At 32.2% G+C, this 23,175-nt stretch overlaps 1 protein-coding gene across 1 annotated transcript in view; it reads left to right on the top strand.

Annotated features, from left to right (window-relative positions):
* Positions 1-7,424: 7,424 nt before the first annotated feature.
* The window catches only part of LOC139856859 (microtubule-associated protein 70-2-like), a 32,562-nt gene continuing 16,811 nt past the window's right edge, over positions 7,425-23,175 (top strand). Inside the window, exons 1-6 of the mRNA XM_071845570.1 lie at positions 7,425-7,830; positions 7,929-8,014; positions 8,823-8,888; positions 8,979-9,149; positions 9,245-9,415; positions 9,542-9,697. Coding sequence (XP_071701671.1) covers positions 7,764-7,830; positions 7,929-8,014; positions 8,823-8,888; positions 8,979-9,149; positions 9,245-9,415; positions 9,542-9,697 — 717 coding nt within the window. The 5' untranslated portion in view covers positions 7,425-7,763. The remainder of the gene's footprint in view (positions 7,831-7,928; positions 8,015-8,822; positions 8,889-8,978; positions 9,150-9,244; positions 9,416-9,541; positions 9,698-23,175) is intronic.

Raw genomic sequence — 23,175 nt, 5'->3', positions numbered from 1 at the left:
TGATTTTGTGATGTTTGACTAGGGTTTGATAGTTCTTGACATGAACTTTTGGATGCTTAAATGCCATGGAATGTTAATTGTTTGTGTTTAGTAGTAATGTATACTTCATTACCTTCAAAACGGCATATCATATGTGTGAATTGGATTCCCGAAACTTAAAATGCAATTGATGAACTTGAAACTTTGAAAATGGACTTTTAAATGATCACTTGACGAGAAATCGGTTATGGAAAATGTTGTTTTTGTTTGATGATAAGTGCTTAGTTGTGTTCCTTGTCAAAAGAGCTTTCCAACGGTATAAGATACGTCTTCTAGTTGTTTACGGTTTGCGTTTTATGGTTGTTTGAAGTTTTGATCAAGACTTGAACTTTTGAAACTGACCAGGCACCAGACCACGTTATTTGTCGCGCCGCGGAGCAATTTGTCGCGCCGTGGCCCAAAGGGTGATTTTAGAACATGTTTTTCAGGCTTTCTGACCTTCAAAATAGGCATTTGTCGCGCCGCGGAGCAATTTGTCGCGCCGCGACAATTGCCTGTTTCATCCGAACTTCAGCAAACTTGTTTTGGCCATAACTTTTTGACCGTAACTCCGTTTTCGATGAATCAAATATCGTTGGAAACGTAATAAGATTTCCTTTCTAATGGTAAGGTTTTGAAATGTCAACTCAAACTTTATTACAATCGTTCTAACATGTTTTTATACTTGATTCTTGCATGAAACTTGACAACGTGATTCACATGCTATACTATTCGAGTCGTAACGAGCCATAGGACTAATTGAACACATTTCACCCGACCTTGTGTCGTAACCGGTTAATTGATACAATTTACTTGTTTAGGTCAAGGCTAAGCAACATTCATGCACACGTTTACTTTGTGAAGTACATTTATTACTCGTGCACTCGAGGTGAGATCATAGTCCCACCTTTTCAACAACTTTTATTCTTTTAAATCGTGGGCTGAGAAACATATACATTACATACTTATATACATTTCACATGTATATATACTTTTCATACTTTTATACTTTGAACACAAATGCGAATACAAAGATACAGACGAGTTAGAACAAAAGTCCTCAATCCAATTATCATTAGTTCCACTTGCAGGGTGTAAGTGTAAGCGAGTGATTATGTTGTGTGGCCATACGGGTTTAACGAACCCTCATTCAGACGGTTCGCTACCGTTAGTGGATGAAATATAATTTCAACGTGCATAGTGTATGTTCTAACACTATATTCAAAATTCAGAGGGAAGATTCAGTTAAGCTTTGGTAATTGGGTGCTCGCAATACAAACTACATTCTTCGGAATAAATACGATTTGGATAATCATCTATACAAACTATTGTGGTTCAAAGTATACGTTTACAAATACATTTATGATCTCACCAACGTTTTTCGTTGACAGTTTTCTATATGTTTCTCAGGTTCATACTTGGCTATTTGATACATGCTTCCGCGTACACTCATACTTGCTTGGGGTCAAGCATACATGCATACACTCTGATTATTTGCTTGGAGTCAAGATACATACATACATACGCTAGTGATAGCACCTTTGGATTCAAACTTTTGTTTACATACTTACGCTATTTATAGCAACTGTGTTTTTAAACTAATTATGTCGCAAGTTATTTCATTTATACTTTATGACTTTTGTAAACTTAGACTTGTTGTCGAACGGTTTTGTAAACTAAACTTGTAAGTCTTGTACTTTTCAAATGAATGCGACATAATTTTGGTCAAACGAGTCTCATATAGGGACTACGACCACGTAACGGGACCTAAGTAGTCGGCGCCGTCAATAACGGTTTTGGTCGGGTCGCTACAGTAGGCAACGCCTGATTTGTTACATCTTCTGAACATGCCTCATGCCAATATTATGAATGTGTGTTCTGAAAATAGCAGTTGGAAGTGCTTTGGTGAAAAAGGTCAGCAGAGTTTTTGCTGGACTGAACATATCACATTTCAATCTGGTTGTCCTTAATGAGATTTTGAGTGTATGAGAAGAATCTAGGAGGTATGTGTTTTGTTCGGTCACTTTTGATATACCCTTCTTTCATGTGTTATGCAAGCTACATTATCTTGATAGATAGTTGTTGGACTTTTATCGCGTTATAGTCCACAAGAATCAGTAATGAGTTGTGTCATTGATCTCAACCAAAAACATTCCCGAGTAGCTTCATGTAATGCAATCATTTCGGCATGATTTGATGATGTTGCAACAAGTGTTTGTTTTTGAGAACGTCATGATATTGCGGTACCTCCATTTAGGAATATATATCCATTTTGAGATTTAGCTTTATGTGGATCAGATAAATAACCTGCATCTGCATAACCAACCAAATCTTGTTTCGATTCGTTAGAATAAAATAATCCTAAATCAGTAGTTCCTCGAAGGTATCGAAATATGTGTTTGATCCCATTCCAGTGTCTTTTGGTAGAAGCTGAGCTGAACCTTGCCAACAAATTAACTGCAAAAGAAATGTCAGGTCTTGTACAATTTGTAAGATACATAAGAGCTCCAATTGCACTAAGATATGGTACTTCTGGTCCTAGGATATCTTCATGATCTTCACAGGGACGAAATGGATCAGTGTCAACATTAAGTGATCTAATAACCATAGGAGTACTTAATGGTTTTGCATTGTCCATATTAAAACGTTTTAAAATCTTTTCAGTATATGTTGTTTGATGTACAAGTAAACCATTAGGCATATGTTCAATTTGTAAACCAAGGCAATACTTGGTTTTTCCGAGATCTTTCATTTCAAATTCTTTCTTTAGAAGTTGAATGGCTTCATGGATCTCTTTATTTGTACCTATGATATTAAGATCATCAACATAAACAGCTATGATCACATATCCGGATGTTGTTTTCTTAATGAAAACACATGGGCAAATAAGATTATTGGTATACCCTTTGCTTATCAAGTAATCACTTAATCGTTTATACCACATGCGACCCGATTGTTTCAACCCATATAAAGACCTTTGTAACTTGATTGAGTACATTTCTTTGGGTTTTGCATTGGTTGCTTCTGATACCTTAAATCCTTCAGGTATCTTCATATATATATCACTATCAAGTGATCCATAAAGATAAGCAGTCACAACATCCATGAGATGCATTTCTAAATTTTTAGAAACTGCCAGGCTGATTAAGTATCTAAAAGTAATTGCATCCATAACAGGAGAATAAGTTTCCTCATAATCAATTCCTGGTCTTTGAGAAAAATCTTGAGCTACAAGTCTAGCTTTATACCTTGTAACTTCATTTTTCTCATTTCTTTTTCGCACAAAAACCCATCTATATCCCACAGGTTTCACATCTTTAGGTGTGAGAATGATAGATCCGAAAACTTTTCTTTTATTGAGCGATTCAAATTCAGCTCGTATTGCTCCTTTCCAATGATCTCAATCATGTCTATTTTGACATTCTATGACAGATTTTGGTTCTGGATCATCATCATCATTCATGATGTCATATGCAACATTATATGAAAATATCTCATCAAGATTTTTCATTTCATTTCGGTTCCATAATATTTTTGAATGTGCATAATTGGTTGAAAATTCCGTATTGACATCATCAATCTCCTCTGCAGAAAGAGTATTGATTTGTAGTTCTTCTTGAACACTTTCTTTTACCTCATTATCAGCTGATTTTCTTTTTCGAGGATTTTTATCTTTGAAACCAATTGGTCTCCCACGTTTCTGGCGTGGCAAAGACTCAAGAATGACATTATTGCCAGTTTTTGGAATTTCAATTCGAACTGGAGCATTTGCTGCTGGTATATATGATTTAGTCACTCTTTTTGTATCTGTAAATGCATCAGGCAATTTATTCGCAAGTTCTTGCATATGCATTATTTTTTGAACTTCGGTCTCGCATTCTTTTGTGCGAGGATCAAGATACATTAATTGAGGTTCACACCATGAAACATCATTTTCTTTATTTTTTATTTCTCCCCCTAATCTAGGGAATAATGTTTCATTAAAGTGACAATCAGCAAAACGTGCTGTAAAAACATCACCCGTCATGGATTCAATATATCTTATTATTGAAGATGTTTCATATCCAACATATATTCCCATCCTTCTTTGAGGACCCATTTTAGTGCGTTGTGGTGGTGCGATAGGGACATAAACCGCACAACCAAATGTTCTAAGATAGAAAATATTTGGCTATCGACCAAAATTAAGTTGGTAATGGAGAATATTTATGACTTGCACTTGGTTTAATGCGAATTAATGTCGCATCATGTAAATTTACATGTCCCCATATAAATATTGAGAGTTTTGTACTCATTTCCAATTGTCTAGTTATTAGCTGCAAGCGTTTATCTATTGATTCAGCTAAACCAATTTTTGTGTATGCACATGAGCAACTGGATGTTCAACAACAATTCCTGTAGACATATAATAATCATTAAATGCTTGAGATGTTAACTCACCAGCATTATAAAGTCTCATCCTTTTTAATGGTGTAATCAGAATAATGTGTTCTCAATTTAATAATTTGTGCAAGAAACTTTGCAAATGCCATATTACGGCTTGATAACACACAAACATGAGACCATGCGTTAGATGCGTCTATTAGAAAAATGGTCCACATGATGGATGAATTGGTCCATATATACCCCCTTGAATTCTTTCAAGAAACATTGGTGATTATTTCTCAATGTGCTTTTCATTAATCGCCATATGTGCTTTTCATTAATCACCATATGTGTTTTTCATTAATCACTATATGTGCTTTTCATTAATCACTATATGTGCTTTTCATTAATCACCATATGTGATTTTCATTAATCACCATATGTGCTTTTCATCATATATCATTTTCACCATATGCGCTTTTAATCATATGTGCTGCGCTTTTCGTCATATGCACTTTTCATTATATGCGCTTTTAATTATATGCGCTGTGCTTTTCATCATATGCGCTTTTTATCATATGCGCTTTTTATCATATGCGCTTTTCGGTGCTACATAGATATTTCTCATTTTCGATTATCATTGACTGATAATCATATCCATTATGATATATATCAGAGAAACTTAACAAATTTCTCTTTGATTTGGGAGAAAACAAGACATTGTTTACCAAAAAATTCGTACCATTTGGTAATATGAAATTTTGCCTTTTTCGTTCCTTATATCAAGGTTGCAAGAGCTGATATAGTATTTATAATTCATTCATTTGATTTAAATCAATGAAATATTTCTTAGATTTGATCATAGTGTGTATGTTACTACTATCTGCAATACACAGGTCTTTACCATTTAATTGATGTATTTCAGCAGGATTCATACTAAAACTTCAAATAAGATAAGCAAATAATGAGTTATATTTCAGCAAGATAATCAAATTATATTACCTGCAAACAAGTTATAATCTGAAGTACATAAAAGATAACACTTAATAAAACATATGCGTTATGGTCTAAAACCATTTATTTATGAGTGATACATAAAAAACTAGGCATCTTAGAAAATTCAAACCATTCAAGTCTCAAGGTAGCTCAGGGTTAATTTAATCAAGATTTGTCAACAGATTCACTCTCGTTTTCTTTTCTTTTGGGACTTATTTGTAGAGCTAAACAAGATGTTCATGTATTCAATAAATACTAGACTGATGATCCACGTTACCAGATCATTAATAAGAATCTCCGGAATTCTTATAAGAGCGTCTACTAATATCTTTAATTTTATTCTTTCATGGATCACCGTTATTTTTTTTTGATAATTAATATCGTATCTATCTTTGAGTATTTTCCATAATACACTTGGATTTTCGATCATATAATATGTAGATTCTAAGGACTCGTCAATATGTTTGCTAAGAAAAATACTTACTATTGCTTTCTCTTGTTCGGAATAATTGTTATTTTCATTCAGGGTTTCTAAAATACCGTTTGATTCGAGATGTTTTTCTACATTCATAACCCATGTTAAGTAGTTGTTCCCACTTGTTCTAAATGAGCAAATTTAAGCCTTTTCAAATTCGACATTTTCTATTATCAAAAAGATGAATAACATAAATCATAATCATAATCAACTTCTATTCATAGACAAATAATAAAATGAAATTAGAATCATTTTAAATTCATAAGTAGCAAACAACAGAATAATGGTATAATTTCAAATAATAAAACCACAAGGGCATGATAGAATATAGGTTCACCCGGTGGTATATTAGCAACAATGATGATAGTTAATATGACCAATACAATAGGAAAAATCATCCTTGTGTGAATCATTTTTACAAAAACTTTTTGAGAGTAGTAATCTGAAAAATGAAGATTGATTTGTGAAAATGTGAAAACGGAGATGTTTATTTTATATTTGAAAAATATAGTTTGTTGTAACGTCGTCAGTTGACGTTAACAACCGTTATGTATATATGACCGTTGTAACGTCGTTAGTTGACGTTAACGAATAAAGTCACTATATCAAAACGCGTATGAGTAATATAAAGGATAAGATTTTTTTTCTTCTTATTTTAACTTTTAAGATTTACTTTTAATAAAAATACAAACTACTTTTTCTTATTTTAGCTTTTAAGATTTACTTTTAATAAAAATACAAACTACTTTTTCTTATTTTAGCTTTTAAGATTTACTTTTAATAAAAATACAAACTATTTTTTCTTATTTTAGCTTTTAAGATTTACTTTTAATAAAAATACAAACTACTTTTCTTATTTTAACTTTTAAGATTTACTTTTAATAAAAATACAAGCTACTTTTCTTATTTTAACTTTTAAGATTTACTTTTAATAAAAATACAAAATACTTTTTCTTATTTTAACTTTTAAGATTATAAATTTAAGAATAAACATTAGTATGCATGAAATAAATAATGATTAATTGCATAAGTAATCATAAATGTTAGATAACATATAAAGACCCCATCGTATTCGTATTGATCGGAATTAATCTCGACCCATGGTACCGTGTTGTCAAATGACGTGTTGCGTACATAAAGTACCGTGTTGTCAAATGACGTGTTGCGTACAATCATGAAGTCTTATTAACATAAATATAAATGTTAGTGAAGTTAATAAAAGTTAGATTACAGAAATATAATTCAGGCGGTATAACCGACCATATATAACTTGATTAGTGACGTGTGCTTGCTTAGATAAACCTTGATTATACGGAGCACTTCGTGCTGATAACGTGTTATAATTCAGTAGGCTTATAACTACCTTTAGTGGCCTAGTTCTTGACTGTAGACTAATAAGTATATAGAGAGAATATGAGAGAATATGAGAGAATAGGAGAGAATATATATTTTAGTGTGTCTTTTATAAACTCATAACACACATATTTATACTTAAAAAATCTACTATAAAATATCTATAATAATAATAAAATTAACATTCAATTTAACTTTTATAACACTAACTAATATATACAATATATACAATACATACATAGATTCGTACTATATCTATCTATACACATTTCGACTACAGTGTGTATACGTTTCCAAAACCCTAGATTATTAATTAATTCAATTTGAGCTGGTTCGTAAGTGATTGCGTTCAGATCCGAGGGTCATGGATGATGTAACGGATATGCCGGAGTTGTTGAACGGCGGCGAGTATAGCGGCAGCGGCAATGTACGTCCGCCGATGGCTGAAACGACGCCGTTGACGGTTTCTGGATCGTTTAAGGATGGAGGTAGGGTTTCAGGTTTGACTAGTCGTAGGAGGAGTTGAAGGAGACCGAGTTTAGATACTGACGATTTTATGAATATGCTTCATGGTTCGGATCCGGTGAAAGTTGAACTTAATCGGTTGGAAAATGAAGTTAGAAGTGTGTAATGTGATATGATTTGTGTTGATTAATTCATATTCTAGCCTTTTGAGTTATTAGATTTGTATATTTTGCTCATTTGCTTGATGTTCATGCAGATAAGGATCGAGAATTGAATGAGGCACAAGCTGAGATCAAGGCTCTTAAGCTTTCTGAACGCCTAAGAGAGAAAGCTGTTGAAGAGGTTATTTTGTTATTACTTGTCTTGATTTTTATTTAATTGATATTGATATTGTGGTTTCTGATTTTATTGGATATAAAATTTGTGGCTTAGTTTACATGATATGCCAGGCAATTTGAATTTGAGTTGGCCTTTTTGTTAGTAATTACTTATAGGAATCCTAATTGCTCTATTTATTCTGATGTGAGGTGTAGACTTGTGGAATTTTTATTCCGTAATCTTGCATTGACATTGTTGACTTAATGGTGTTCTTCAATGTTTGGGATATATAGATATATTAGTGAGTTAGAGATGGAGTACACTTTTATTGTTATTAATTAGGTTGTTTAATCTTATTGACAAATGAATTCAATGAGAATAACATAGTTTTTGTCTTTGCACCGTTGCAAATCCATATTATATTTTCTCATTAACTACAGAAGCATTTAAGCACCGACGTGCATCACACACACAATAAGCTATTATAGATGTATTTAGTGAGTTAGAGATTGAGAATGCATTTCCTGTTATTAACGTCGTAGTTGTATCAGTTTCTCGATATATTGCATTACATTGGAGCTCCAAATTCCATCTATTATATTCTTTTTGTGTTGGTTGGATGTCATGTACACTTCTAAAAGTACTCTCGTACTTTTCCTTTTTTCTTATACGATATGGTGTTGTACAAGTATGGTAAAAATCAGATTTATATTTGTACACCGTCTCATATGTTTTGTTGTGTTTTCCTTTCTTGTCATATTAATTATAATTATATCTATAGTTTGAGTTATATCTGACAAATATTGCTGTTTACTTTCTGTGTAAACCTCAGCTAACTGAAGAATTGTCAAAGGTGGATGAGAAGCTGAAGTTGACCGAGTCTCTTTTAGATACCAAAGTATATACTCACGCTCTTATATATTTACTGTTTCTTTATTCTTCTCACTTTGTAGTTAAGTTATGATGAATTTACATGTCATTCATGTAGACTCTTGAAATAAAAAAGATCAACGATGAAAAAAAAGCATCAATGGCGGCTCAGTTTGCTGCAGAAGCCACTCTTCGAAGGGTTCATGCTGCTCAAAAGGATGATGATATGCCTCCAATTGAGGCTATCCTTGTACTATTAGAAGCTGAGTTGAAACTTGCTCGACAAGAAGTATGATTACTTCGCAATAATAGTTAATGACTGTTGAGTTAGTGCTAATTGACTATGACCAGACATTAATAGTTTTGTCGTTTATGTTTTTTCAGATTGCTAAGCTACAGGATGACAATAAAGCGTTAGATCGTTTGACTAAATCTAAAGAAGCTGCTTTACTTGAAGCTGAGAGAACTGTGCAGGTTGCCTTGGCGAAAGCTTCAATGGTGGATGATCTTCAGAATAAGAACCAGGAGTTAATGAAACAGATAGAAATCTGTCAGGTATTGCACAAAATCTAATTTCAAATTTTTTTAAGTTTTTGACCTAACTTTGACTTTGACCGACCCAGACCTAACTCAGCCCGACTTTGACCTACTTTTACCCGACTTTCGGCTCACTTTGTACAGGAAGAGAATAAAATATTGGATAAAATGCATCGTCAAAAAGTTGCTGAAGTTGAAAAACTTACACAAACTGTACGTGAGCTCGAAGAGGCTGTTCTTGCTGGCGGTGCAGCTGCAAATGCTGTTAGGGACTACCAACGAAAAGTTCAAGAGATGAATGTAAACTCCCTTTTGATGGATTTTGACAAACTTTTAAAATTACATGTTCTACATTTTTAACTAGTTCATAAAACCCATTTTATGAAGATTAAAGTGAGCGGAAGCAAGTAGTTCATGTTATAAATTAACCATTTTAAAAGACAAAATCCATAACCATATCAAGTCTTGAATAATATGCTTACATATAAAAGGTGGGTTTAAAGAATTTTTACCTCCTCAAGCTAGTTGAGGGTTACAATATAGGATGATGAAGAAGATGATGAAGCAAGCCTCAAAAGTGTGAAACCTCAAGTATAGTATACCCACAAGCTATAGCAACCAACACTACCTTTAGTTAGGATTTGCTAGACACTTATAATTAGCAAAGAAGCAAACTTTGAATCCCTCCTTTCTCCCCAAAAAATTTCGGCCAAGATGAACAAGAGGAAGAGAGAATTATTTTGCTTGTTTTGAATGTAACTTGAGAATGGAAGAGTGTGTAAGAGAATAGCCTTTGCATGCCCTTAAACCAAGTGAAAGTTAATGCCACACTCAAGCATGGGTGGCTTGCCTTGGGAGCCCAAAACCGCCACCACCCATGCACCCCCTTTTTTTTTTTTTGCAACATTTTATTAAACTTGTACATGTTGATTATTACTTGCTTTTATATTTTATAAAACCCTTTTATAAAATACAACTCCAATTAATAGTTTAAGTACTTATAAACTATCAAACATATATATATATATATATATATATATATATATATATATATATACATATATATATACATATATATATACATATATATATAAAGCAAGTATAAAAGGGGTGGTAGATTCTACTTTTATAATCCTTTTATAAAATGTAGAATACATAGTAATTGTTTAACCATATAAACAATTAGATCCATTATATATATAAATTATCCAAATAATTTAACCTCAAGTTATTTATATTTTAGAAAACCAATTTTCTAAATTTAAGTGTCGAGTATTTACTTGACGATCCATTCGATAAGATAAATACAAGAGTGTTGATAAGCTTGTTATTGGGTATGACCCGACTTGGATCATAACATGTTAGCCACATTAGTTTAATATGTCTCTCGGGCATATGAAATACCTTCAATCTCCCACTTGCACGAGAAACATAAGAAATTAATGCAAGTGATGGATACCACCTAACTACCGTCCATCACCCCTAATATGTTATGACTTTGTGCCATTCAATAACATCATCCCTTTCGAGTTCCCATCTCGAATATGAATTAGGTGAATCTTTCAATATATCCTTTTATCCTAGATGTCATGTCAAATCCAAGAGACATAGAATGATCAGTCTCTTATAGATTTAACTTTATCAGGCCTTAGACATCCGACTCTCAACGAATAAGAGGGACAAATTCCATCTTGACTACATACGTCCTAGACACCACACTTAGTACCATACCTGAAGCCTCCCTTATGTACTACCATATTTCAGAATAGCGAAGGAAAGAATCAAGGCACAATATTCGGTGAATATCTGAACCCAATATGTGTCTCAGGTCAGAGGATATAATGATATTCTCCTTTACTCAAGATTACATGTGATCAACCACAAAGGCTCCATATAGTAAATCTTGAGAGCGGGTCTCCCAATATTTGTTTCCCACAAATATCTATGAACTTTGGCAGCTACCTAGTCCCACATTCAACCCTGTGAATGTATACCAATCCGAGTTCATAATAGTCTAAACCTCATACTTGTTCCCACAAATATGATCAACTACGGGATTTAGAATAAATATTTATTCATGGATTAAATATGCAAAATAGGAACATAACTCAAAATTAAATTAATACCATAATTATATTAATGAGTTTGAACTAATTCGTTCCGTTACAATACAGAAAATAGATCATTTCCAATCACTAGAATATCGAAGCCCTAATGCACAAACATGTCCCTCATGTTTTGGCCCATGTAAAAGCTTCGTGAGTGGATCTGCAACATTATGATCTGTGTGAACTTTGTGAATACATATCTTTCCCTTTTCAACCTCATCCCTGATGTAGTTGAATCTCCGCTCAATGTGACGAGTCTTTTGATGAGCACGAGGTTCATTGATTTGAGCAATCGCACCCTCGTTGTCACAAAAGATCTCAAGAGGGTCCTGAATGGAAGGGACCACTCCTAAGTCGTCGATGAATTTCTTCATCCATGCAGCTTCCTGAGCTGCCAGTGAGGCTGCAATGTACTCCGACTCTGTAGTGGATAACGCAACAACTTCCTGTTTTGAGCTCTTCCAAGAGACTGCACCACCATTTAACATGAATACATAACCGGATTGTGATCGAGAGTCATCTCGATCAGTTTGGAAACTCGCGTCCACGTAACCTTTTACAGCGAGTTCCTCCTCACCAGACCCATATATTAGAAACATATCCTTAGTTCTCCTAAGGTATTTCAATATACTTTTAACAGCAATCCAATGACTGTTTCCTGGGTTGTTCTGGTATCTACTTGTCAAGCTTAGAGCGCATGACACATCCGGTCTAGTACATATCATTGCATACATGATAGACCCAATAGCAGATGCGTATGGGACTTTCTTCATTCTCTCTTGTTCATCTTTCGTGGTAGGACACTGAGATGAACTGAGAACAGTTCCTCTCTGAATAGGTACCAAACCTTTCTTAGAGTTTTCCATCTTGAACCTTTTCAAGATTTTATCAATGTATGTACTTTGACTTAAACCTATCAATCTCTTGGATCTATTCCTATAGATCCCAATCCCCAATATGTATTGTGCTTCTCCAAGATCCTTAATAGAGAAGCAACTCTTTAGCCAAGTTTTGACTTCTTGCATTGTGGTAATATCATTCCCAAACAATAATATATCATCCACATATAGCACAAGGAACATTATAGAGCTCCCACTAGCCTTCTTGTACACACAAGCTTCATCACCATTTTTAATGAAGCCAAATTTCTTTGCCTCTTCATTAAAGCGATGATTCCACATTCTAGATGCTTGTTTCAATCCGTAGATTGACTTCTTTAAGTTGCATACCTTTTTAGGATTTTTCGGATCAACAAAACCTTCGGGCTGTACCATATAGACATCTTCCTCAAGATATCCATTTAGGAAAGCGGTTTTGACATCCATTTGCCATATTTCATAGTCATAGTGAGCAGCAATGGCAAATAATATCCTAATAGACTTTAGCATTGCCACTGGCGAGAAAGTTTCATCATAATTGTAACATCCCGCCTTTTTCCATTTACTTTTCCGTTATACTAATTTAAACTCCGTTATATGTTTATAACATCTCCCGTTGATACGCGTTTTAAATTATCTCGTTTAGGTAATTCCCGCACCCGAACGAAAGTTGAGGGACTAAACTTGACAAGGGATCAAACCCTTGACTAGGTCAAAGGGTCAAACCCCTTTCACCCATTCATTACCATCTCCCTCTCTCTCTCTCTTTCTCTCTAGCAAGAACACACCCAATTTCCTTTCTCATTCATTCATCATCTAAATCCGGATTAGGGAGCTAGCAACCAAATAAATTACATATTCGTGATCCTCTCTTCATCCTCTTCATTTTGGTACCAACTTCATCTCATTTGGGTAACTTTCTAAAATCACTAGATTTTGTGTTCTTGATGTTTTTAACTTATAAAAGTGTTAATTAGTGTCTATGGCTCAAGTCTAACATGAATATATGATTTATATGCTCGATCTCGTTGTTTTAGTGTAACTAGCATGAACTTGAATTTTGGTGTGTTGTTCTTGAATTTTGGATGATCATATGTTGTTAGATGTTGAAAGTTGATGTTTTAATTGTGTTACTAGCATCACTAGCTTCAATTTGATGTGTAGGTTGCCTTAGAAAACTTCATGAGCTTGATTATTGATTTTTGGTGGAATTGAGTTAGGGTTTGAAGAACTTGAAGTGATTATTTGATGCGTTGATTGCCATGAATTGTTGTTAGTAAGTTGTTAGTTGTATTGTATGCTCCATTACCTACAAAATGGCATGTCACATGTATGCATTGAATGCCCAAATCATTAAATGTGCATTGGTGAGTTTGAAGCATTAATGTGGGCATTGAATGATCACTTGGTTGGAAAACTCGGTTGTTACTGTAACGACCCGGAAATTTCCAACCAAATTTAAACTCTAAACTCTATATGGTTCCGACACGATAAGCAAAAACCCTAAAGTTGAGTCTAGAAAGTTTGAAATTTGTTATTAGAATAACTAGTTACCTTTTGACCATGCCTGACGATTCACGAACAATTGATTTTAACTTTATATGTGCATATATATATATATATATATATATATATATATATATATATAAATAATATTTTGATATAATAATTGATATATACAAATTGATATAGTATAATATAATATACAAACACATAATATATGTTATTATATAAAATATATATATATATATATATACATATATATATATATAAATTAAATATCTATTTAATGTATGCTAGATGAATATTAAGCATTACATGATTTATATTATGTAGTATTTATATATCAAAATTAATTGCAATTTAAAATATAGTTGTTATATTAGTACTATTATTTATTTATCATTATTGATATTTATAATTAATGATAAAATTAGCAAATATAATATATACACATGAAATTTGATATATTTAGTTATTGATATTGTTATTAATTTTATTACTACTATATTTTTTTCCACTATTATTTATAATATAAAAATGTTAATATTATTAATACATTTATTAATTATTAGGTAATAGATATAATAGTTAAAATAAATAATCAAATAAATTATATATCAGTAATTTTAAGCAATTACAGATTAGGGTAAACAGATTTTACGCCTAGGATTCCAACAATTATATCAACATCAGGTTTAACAGAATGAGGAAACTTTATAAAAGTGTTTTGTATTTTATCTACCAAGCGAATATTGATGTCGGATTCATTGCACCACAAAAACAGATATAAATCGATTTCTTTGGATGTATTAGCATTCCTCAGTCTCTATATAGCTCCCTGATAAAAACCATTTGAATTAAAAAGACAGAAGGATAACTGGTAAACCTATGAACTAGTCGACTACCCCGTCTTCACTATCTTCCTCTCTCTATATCTCAGTCATCTCATTTTGTTTCCTGTTTTGACCAGAAATCTAACATAAACATCACCAATTTATTGAGTTACTACTATCGTTACCACTTGCAAATACTCGTTACATATTTCTGTTTCTCTGTTTAATTTGAAGACCAAAACACCACCCATGAAACCACCAAAACAGTCTACACTTTCTGCTACTCGTCACTGTTGCTTCTCGATCAGGCCAAACCCACAATCACCATCGTTATTTTATTCATTTTTTTTTTCTTTTCTTTCTACAGCACACAACCGAGACACAAGTAATACGGTTGTATATATATTGTTTTGTTAAACACCTCGATCAACAACTACAATTGCAGATCCCATGTTCTTCTGTATTCCTTCGGTTATATTTTTTTTTTTGATTTATCCTTTCAAGCCAACACCTAACGAACACTGTTACTACTACTAAATGGGTCAGGTTAACCCTTGAGTGATCGACTTAATTACTGTTACCGTAGTATTATGGTGATGATGGTAATTCGATGAACGAAAGAAGAATAAGAAGAATTAAGATGAGGTTATGATTCAACGAAGAAGATGATGATGATAATGAACTCGATGATGATGAAGGAAAGAGACAACGACGATGATGATGATTTGATATCAAACATTTTTTTTGTTAATGGGGATGGAGCTGTAAAGTGCCCTGATTAAAATATCCCTTATTATCTATAAAAAAATGTCGGCTGTAATTTCTTCTTTTAAAAATTCGAGACATCGAAACCCTCATTGGGTTGTAACTTAAAAATACATTAAAACAGATTTTGATATCGGGCCGTGTTTCAATACGGGTTACCTACTTGGGCCGAATAAACCTAAATGGGTTTGGGCTTGGGAACTTGCTGTTGGGGCAAAAGAAACGAAGTCAGAAGGGTTATATGAATTTAATTGCGATTTATTTCAGAAAAATAACAATCAGAGGGATGGTTTAGGGGTGTGTTAGGGGAAGGAGAGGTCTCGTGTTCGATCCCGGGCAACAACATTCTTTTTGGAGATTATTACTCTAAAGGTAGTATTATTATTATAATTATTATCATTATTAATATTATTATAAGTATTAACATTTTATTACCATTATAATCACTATTATTATTAGAATAATTAATATTATTATCACTCCTATTAAAACTCATTATTATTATTTTCATTAACATGATTTTTCTTATAATTTAATTACATTATTTTTTTATTATCATTACTATCACCAATATTATTATTAATACATGGAATACTACAAACAAAATAGCTATTATTATTATTATAAAAATTATTATTTTCGTTATCATTATTAAGATTATTATTATTAATTTACTAAATAAATATTATATACATAAGAGAAATATATTTATATAATATAACTATAATATTTTTAACAAATACTAAATATTTATCTAATGTATATGAAATAAATATAGCTAATTAAGTTATTAACGAAATATATAAGTTATTAAAATAACAATTAATAATTATATATAATTTACTTGAACAAGATTATATGTATTAATGAAAATACAAATGATATAGGTTCGTGAATTCAAGGCCAACCCTACAATTGTTCAATGATGTTATATGTATTTTTACTACAAAATGCATTCGGTGAGTATATAGTCCCACTTTTAAACTCTAAATATTTCGGGATGAGAATACATGTATTTTATGTTTTACGATATGGACACAAGTAACTGAAAAATATGTTCTACGTTGAGTTGTACCACTGGCATACTTCCCTGTAGCTTGGTAACTAATATTTACAGCGGTATTGTAAACGCGAATCCTGTTGATAGATCTATCGGGCCTGACAACCCCAACCGGACTGGACGACCAGTATTCAACGGTTGCACAGTACTTCGTTTCGTGACTACACTTGGTACAGTGTAGTAAGATTTCATATTAAAGGGAATATGCGACGTGATTAATTGTTAAGTATGGTTACCAAGTGCTCAACCACTTAGAATATTTTTATTAAAATGTTTATATATGAAATCTTGTGGTCTATATTTATATCGCTGTCGACATTAAACCTATATCTCACCAACTTTATGTTGACATTTTAAAGCATGTTATTCTCAGGTGTAAATTAAGTCTTCCGCTGTGCATTTGCTCATACTAAAGACATTACTTGGAGTCGATCAACGCAATGGAACCAGATGTTGATAATTTCGTCCAGGAGGATAAGGACGGGTTGTTACAGTTGGTATCAGAGCGTTGGTCTTAGTGAACCAGGCCTTGCATTAGTGTGTCTGACTAGTAGTTGTTAGGATACAGTAGTGAGTCTGGACTTCGACCGTGTCTGCCTGTCAAAAAGTTTTGCTTATCATTCTAGTCGGAAATCATCTGCTTATCATTCCTAGGGAATTGCCTGCTTATCATTCTTTAGTCTAGACACGTCTTACTGCATTTAGTGCGTTGATAGTGTATAGACAAAAATTTCATATTTTAGCGTATCTGTAGACTTGCTTGTCATATGCCGTAGTTTCCTCTGTAGGCTACGAAATCTTTAATATTATATATAGATATTCTATGAAGTTAGAATATCATCCGATATCCGAAAATCATTTCACGTCGAAGATCTCTTCCATCCACCAAATTGCCCTTTTCAACCTGAAGCGCTTACTGGCGAACCTGTTCGAGAAATCATTTTTCTCTCCCCTTTTTCCGAGTATCCCATCACGATTACATACTACCCCATAGTTCGAATCTTATTCATTCACTCGCTTCAACCGTCAATCATTCCGTAGCACTAGAAGAAGTTAACGAACTACGCGCTCGTGTGACGACTTTGGAGAACCTGGTGCGAAGGTTACGAACACCAGCACCAGTACCAGCACCAGCAGCATAATCAGTACCACCATTATCGACGTCGACAGTACCCTTATCATCTCTAAACCATAACCGCGCCGTAACTCTCAATATCACAATCTGTACCTCGAATATCAACATTACACGCCTCAATATCACCATCTGTACTTCGAGTATGAACTTCGTTCTACACATCGATTTACATCGGCTATCTTCGCTTTACGTATCAGTCTACCTCATTTTTCCTCGTTCGACATGGTGAATATGTAATTTCTAAAGTTTTAGAGATTATGTAATCTACTATTAACGGTAAATCAGATGAGTTTTTGACTCATTAAATCCATGACTACATCCGATGAAAATATATATGCAAGTATATTTTCATAAAGATTGTAATTAAAAATTCTTTTGTACAAACTGTTAATGATGAAAATATTTTAACGGGTGGGTAGTACCCGAGAAATATTCAGACTTCACATTAATAAGTTACATTGTACATTCTTTGAATCTGATTCAACGGTCAATTGCTATTCTATTTACAATCACCGATATACGTATCCGCTCACCCCAGAATAACCATTTTCATTCAAATTTCATATTCGGATTTTGACCTATCAGAATCCAACAAGTGGCATAACGAAGAAAACATTGGACAAAATAAAAAGTGTTAGAAACAGACGAATTAACTAATTGAAATTTGGTTAGGATTACACGCTAACTGTTCCGGCTAACTGCTCCCAGCTAACTGATTAACATTTAATTTATCGCAATTTACATTCTCGCAATTTTATTTATCGTCATTTAATTTCTGTTATTTACTTTTACGCACTATAAATAACGGGACACGTATGCAAGGTTTCGACTTATCATATCGACCCATCTATATATATATTTCGGAACGACCATAGACACTCTATAGTTGGCTATACAGGGTTGAGGTGGATTCCAAAATATATATATGGTTTGAGTTGTGATCAATACTGAGACCGGTACACGGGTCACGATACGTATTAATTTAAATATTATATATATAACTGTATATGAACCATTGGACTATTGAACTGCTAACTTTGGACAATTAAAATGAATTAAAATATCGATTATAACATATGAAACTAAACAATTCTTCATGTTTGCCACTTGATTTCTTCTTAAACCTCATTTGAATCTTGACAATTCCAATCCATGTTCAAATCTTTCATGATTCTTGAAAACACTTCGATCGAGAAGTTGAATCAGCCGCACCTCGTCTATGGAAGAAAGATTCATGCATACAGTTATGCACCTGAAAAACTTTCGAAACCGAAATTATAGTTAAAACCTATCCGCGTCGAATTCCTTATCATTCATTAGCAAAAACAACCGTACGATTCCTTTTCAAGAAGCTAATTTTGTCACAGCTCCACTGTAACTTCTCAGTAAAACTAGTCTTATTATCACCTCGATATAAATACGTTGTCCTTTTGCCGTCGTTACCAGAGAACCTTTTATATTTCACAACATCATCAGCAGATATACCAGCAACTCGTTATCTTTTTGGCAAAATCCGCAATCAGTATTTTGAAAATCTCGTAAAAATTCTCCCAGTTATACCGAAACCGTCTATCCCTAAGAATTTTATACTTCGAATGAGAAATTTTTGAAAAAAAAACACTCTGAACTATGAAATAGTTCCTGGAATACTGATGAAGCAGCAAAAATCATAAACGACTTTAACAGTCAAAAGTTTGATAATAAAGTATAGTGTGTTGATAAAGCTCAGAAAAATAGAAAGGATTGATGGATTGAGCAACGTATAAAAGAGGCTGTGGATAAATCACAAGAACCGAACCTGTTTTCAAAGAATCCAAACGATTCAGTACCTGCTGAAACCGTTAATAATAACCCTACTCTTACTCTAAATCCCTTCAGGTGATACTTTTCATCATCATCTTATCTTAGATATTATAAGATATCTTCATATTTTCCGTTATACATGTTTTTTTTCATATTCCTGGAGATATTTTCATAACTATTATCCGAGATCATTTATCTCTCCGTAATGTCTGCAATACAACACAAAAGAAACTGTGAAACCTCCGAATTTAAAATATGAATGTTTTAAAGTAGTGTTGAGAACTGATGCATGAATTAGTATAATATAATGGAACTTGATCAACTTCATTATATTACAGTAAGTCATGTTAAGTTTCTAATGGAATGTGATGATTCACAGTACCGTCATCATGTGCCATGTTACACGGCTCTTACATTCTATCTAATCTCCAAACATATTAGAACGTATCACCCTGATAGTTCTAATTTTCTGAAATATTCTGGTAATTTGACAAATTAAAATCATACCATTACCATTCATTTTTGAGAACATTAGTCATGTTTATTCCAAATCGTATACCTACGAAATTCCGAAACATTGTTTGCTTGACCGAAAGTCGGGAAGAGGAGACAAAAGTATGAACTGATGAAGAAAGAATAGAAGATGTGAGTTGTGGAAAATAAGGAAAGGAAGGGATCGATATGTAGTGAAATATCCGATAAAGAAATCGAAACGGATTGCCGCATGAAATCAAAGAAAATTCTAGTCGCCGAAAAACCAAATCTTATTACATAAGATTTTCTTTAAATCCCTTAAAATCCGGAAATTAATTATAACCACGTCGTCGGTTAAAACGATTTCATAATTACTCATTTCACTCTTTTGTGATAGCTTCGCTCGTACGCTTCACATGATCGAAATGTTTTATCTACATCTATCAATAATGATAAAACTCCATTATTACCTCATATTCGTCATGAAAACATTCCTATTGTTATTTATGACAACCTCTACCAAATTTCGGGGACGAAATTTCTTTAACAGGTGGGTACTGTAACGACCCGGAAATTTCCAACCAAATTTAAACTCTAAACTCTATATGGTTCCGACACGATAAGCAAAAACCCTAAAGTTGAGTCTAGAAAGTTTGAAATTTGTTATTAGAATAACTAGTTACCTTTTGACCATGCCTGACGATTCACGAACAATTGATTTTAACTTTATATGTGCATATATATATATATATATATATATATATATATATATATATATATATATAAATAATATTTTGATATAATAATTGATATATACAAATTGATATAGTATAATATAATATACAAACACATAATATATGTTATTATATAAAATATATATATATATATATATATACATATATATATATATATAAATTAAATATCTATTTAATGTATGCTAGATGAATATTAAGCATTACATGATTTATATTATGTAGTATTTATATATCAAAATTAATTGCAATTTAAAATATAGTTGTTATATTAGTACTATTATTTATTTATCATTATTGATATTTATAATTAATGATAAAATTAGCAAATATAATATATACACATGAAATTTGATATATTTAGTTATTGATATTGTTATTAATTTTATTACTACTATATTTTTTTCCACTATTATTTATAATATAAAAATGTTAATATTATTAATACATTTATTAATTATTAGGTAATAGATATAATAGTTAAAATAAATAATCAAATAAATTATATATCAGTAATTTTAAGCAATTACAGATTAGGGTAAACAGATTTTACGCCTAGGATTCCAACAATTATATCAACATCAGGTTTAACAGAATGAGGAAACTTTATAAAAGTGTTTTGTATTTTATCTACCAAGCGAATATTGATGTCGGATTCATTGCACCACAAAAACAGATATAAATCGATTTCTTTGGATGTATTAGCATTCCTCAGTCTCTATATAGCTCCCTGATAAAAACCATTTGAATTAAAAAGACAGAAGGATAACTGGTAAACCTATGAACTAGTCGACTACCCCGTCTTCACTATCTTCCTCTCTCTATATCTCAGTCATCTCATTTTGTTTCCTGTTTTGACCAGAAATCTAACATAAACATCACCAATTTATTGAGTTACTACTATCGTTACCACTTGCAAATACTCGTTACATATTTCTGTTTCTCTGTTTAATTTGAAGACCAAAACACCACCCATGAAACCACCAAAACAGTCTACACTTTCTGCTACTCGTCACTGTTGCTTCTCGATCAGGCCAAACCCACAATCACCATCGTTATTTTATTCATTTTTTTTTTCTTTTCTTTCTACAGCACACAACCGAGACACAAGTAATACGGTTGTATATATATTGTTTTGTTAAACACCTCGATCAACAACTACAATTGCAGATCCCATGTTCTTCTGTATTCCTTCGGTTATATTTTTTTTTTTTTGATTTATCCTTTCAAGCCAACACCTAACGAACACTGTTACTACTACTAAACGGGTCAGGTTAACCCTTGAGTGATCGACTTAATTACTGTTACCGTAGTATTATGGTGATGATGGTAATTCGATGAACGAAAGAAGAATAAGAAGAATTAAGATGAGGTTATGATTCAACGAAGAAGATGATGATGATAATGAACTCGATGATGATGAAGGAAAGAGACAACGACGATGATGATGATTTGATATCAAACATTTTTTTTGTTAATGGGGATGGAGCTGTAAAGTGCCCTGATTAAAATATCCCTTATTATCTATAAAAAAATGTCGGCTGTAATTTCTTCTTTTAAAAATTCGAGACATCGAAACCCTCATTGGGTTGTAACTTAAAAATACATTAAAACAGATTTTGATATCGGGCCGTGTTTCAATACGGGTTACCTACTTGGGCCGAATAAACCTAAATGGGTTTGGGCTTGGGAACTTGCTGTTGGGGCAAAAGAAACGAAGTCAGAAGGGTTATATGAATTTAATTGCGATTTATTTCAGAAAAATAACAATCAGAGGGATGGTTTAGGGGTGTGTTAGGGGAAGGAGAGGTCTCGTGTTCGATCCCGGGCAACAACATTCTTTTTGGAGATTATTACTCTAAAGGTAGTATTATTATTATAATTATTATCATTATTAATATTATTATAAGTATTAACATTTTATTACCATTATAATCACTATTATTATTAGAATAATTAATATTATTATCACTCCTATTAAAACTCATTATTATTATTTTCATTAACATGATTTTTCTTATAATTTAATTACATTATTTTTTTATTATCATTACTATCACCAATATTATTATTAATACATGGAATACTACAAACAAAATAGCTATTATTATTATTATAAAAATTATTATTTTCGTTATCATTATTAAGATTATTATTATTAATTTACTAAATAAATATTATATACATAAGAGAAATATATTTATATAATATAACTATAATATTTTTAACAAATACTAAATATTTATCTAATGTATATGAAATAAATATAGCTAATTAAGTTATTAACGAAATATATAAGTTATTAAAATAACAATTAATAATTATATATAATTTACTTGAACAAGATTATATGTATTAATGAAAATACAAATGATATAGGTTCGTGAATTCAAGGCCAACCCTACAATTGTTCAATGATGTTATATGTATTTTTACTACAAAATGCATTCGGTGAGTATATAGTCCC

The sequence above is a fragment of the Rutidosis leptorrhynchoides genome, chromosome 7 (assembly GCF_046630445.1).
Source record: "Rutidosis leptorrhynchoides isolate AG116_Rl617_1_P2 chromosome 7, CSIRO_AGI_Rlap_v1, whole genome shotgun sequence".
Lineage (NCBI taxonomy): Eukaryota > Viridiplantae > Streptophyta > Magnoliopsida > Asterales > Asteraceae > Rutidosis > Rutidosis leptorrhynchoides.
The sequence above is the reverse complement of the archived record's forward strand: the minus strand, read 5'-3'. Positions and strand labels throughout refer to the sequence as shown.